This window comes from Uloborus diversus, chromosome 1, assembly GCF_026930045.1.
Source record: "Uloborus diversus isolate 005 chromosome 1, Udiv.v.3.1, whole genome shotgun sequence".
Lineage (NCBI taxonomy): Eukaryota > Metazoa > Arthropoda > Arachnida > Araneae > Uloboridae > Uloborus > Uloborus diversus.
The window spans coordinates 228,634,446-228,636,546 of NC_072731.1; the positions used below are offsets into that span (position 1 = coordinate 228,634,446).

Sequence of the window (2,101 nt, forward strand, 5' to 3'; positions counted from 1 at the left end):
AAAAAGATTCGCTCGATTCACGCTTTTCTTCGCAGACACACGCGCGCGTTTTATTTATTTGAGGCCCATAGAAGCGGAGGAGGTCGTGGACCCTTCGCTGGCCTACGATCCAATGGCGACGCGCACGAGGGATTCCGTAATGACTCTGGCCGTGAATGCTGGCGGTTGGACGAAAGGGAGACCGAGGGGCGTGAACATACCACCGAGGAGCATGCCGACGGTTGTTCGCGTTCCGAACGGGCACCGCCTCTGAATCCACGCTCTCTCCCCCCCCCCCCCCTCCTCCACATTGCAGAGCGCTTGCGCAAGTGCCTTACTCTCCCTTCTCCAGAAAGCACAGCCTTGGACAATCTGTTTGGTCACCATCGCGAAAGACGCTCTGCGAAAAGCTCTCCAGAGAGCTTCGAAAGAGTTGACGTCAGCTGGTTTCTCGAGCAGTCGCTCTCTACTGCTCCGTTAGAGACTATATGAAACACAATCGACAGTAACTTTGTTGCCGAAGCAGACAGAAGAGTAACTTTATTCTTAAAGTTACTAAAGAGGCAGGTTGAACACATCAATATGCTAGTACCATCCGACATGCTTGCCGCCCAATCAAGACTACTCTATCAGCTGAACAAGTTCTATGGAGAGAAGGTCCACAAACGTAAACAAAACATTGCCGAAGCAGTACGAGAGGTATGCAGGGTCGTCCAAGAAGTCCTAAAAGAGGTTGAAGCTCAAGAACCGAGGTTCATCTCTTCCCTCAACGACTGCAACGGGAGATATGAAGGCTTTGATGTCATTTCTCCCACTGAATTTGAAGTTGTGCTTTACCTGAACCAGATGGGCGTTTTCAATTTCGTCGACGACGGATCCCTGCCAGGATGTGCTGTGCTAAAGCTGAGTGATGGTCGAAAACGTTCCATGTCATTATGGGTTGAATTCATAACAGCATCCGGATACCTTTCGGCTCGCAAGATTCGATCGCGATTCCAAACGCTCGTAGCACAAGCCTGCGACAAGTGTAGCTACCGAGATCGAGTCAAGATGGTGTCTGACACCACAGAAGTCAAGTTGAGGATTCGAGAAAAATTTGTGGTGCAGATTACCCCAGCTTTCCGGTGCAGTGGGCTTTGGCCCCGAAGTGCAGCGCATTGGCCGATTCCGCCAATATCGAACATTTCGTGGCCACACCCAAATCTTGTTGCAGAAGTGAAAACCGAAGGATTCGATCTGTTGTCTAAAGAATGTGTAACGCTGCAAGGAAAGCAGTCTTCTATGGAGGGAGACGCTTGGGTGCTTAATTTCGGCGAAGCAGAGAACAGATTGCTACAAGGTGGTTGCAGAAGCAAGTGTCTCAGTATTCTCAGGACTCTGCGAGACCGTCACTTGGACTTACCGGGCAACCCCGTAACTAGCTATCACATGAAAACCCTGTTGTTGTACGAATGCGAAAAACACGCAAAAGAGGTGGAATGGGATGAAACCTGCCTCGGAGATCGATTGAATGGGATTTTACTCCAACTGATTTCCTGCTTGCAGTGTCGCCGGTGCCCTCACTACTTTCTCCCCCAATTGGATCTTTTCAAAGGCAAATCCGTTAGCTCGTTGGAGCATGCAGCCAAGAAATGCTGGAACCTTACTCGTTTGCTTCTAACAAACCAAAGATCGCTAGAAGAATTGTGAATCTAAATTTTATTTTCAATTGATTTCAAATACCCTCAAAAAATGAGACGAGTGTTTTAAAGACATGATATAGAAACTTTCGGGCTTCAATTGTTCATTAAAACTTTTCTTTTTCCTGGTTAGAATCAAAGAATCAAAGACTGATAAAAGTAAAGATTAAAAAAATCCTACGAAGATAGAAAAATATATGATCCAAATTTTCTGACTATTGCGATTCGAAAAATTACAAACTAAAAGTGAGAAAAGTCTGCATCATATAAGTAAAAGCCTCAACAATTTCAAGTAGACATATTAAAAAACTAAACATCTTCAAAACATTAGTGATGCTAGCACATGCTTCCATCTTTTTGTATCAGATAACAACTCTAGTATCAATATTGTCAAATCATAGAATATAACAATGAATTGTACCGACATGCAAAAAAGTTGGAAT

General features: G+C 45.2%; 1 protein-coding gene across 1 annotated transcript; it reads left to right on the forward strand.

The window, feature by feature from the left end:
- Window positions 1–350: 350 nt before the first annotated feature.
- Window positions 351–1,792, forward strand: LOC129234199 (protein mab-21-like). The gene has a single exon (XM_054868119.1). The coding sequence runs from the start codon at window positions 562–564 to the stop codon at window positions 1,666–1,668; it is 1,107 nt and encodes a 368-aa protein (XP_054724094.1). The 5' UTR covers window positions 351–561; the 3' UTR covers window positions 1,669–1,792.
- Window positions 1,793–2,101: the final 309 nt, after the last annotated feature.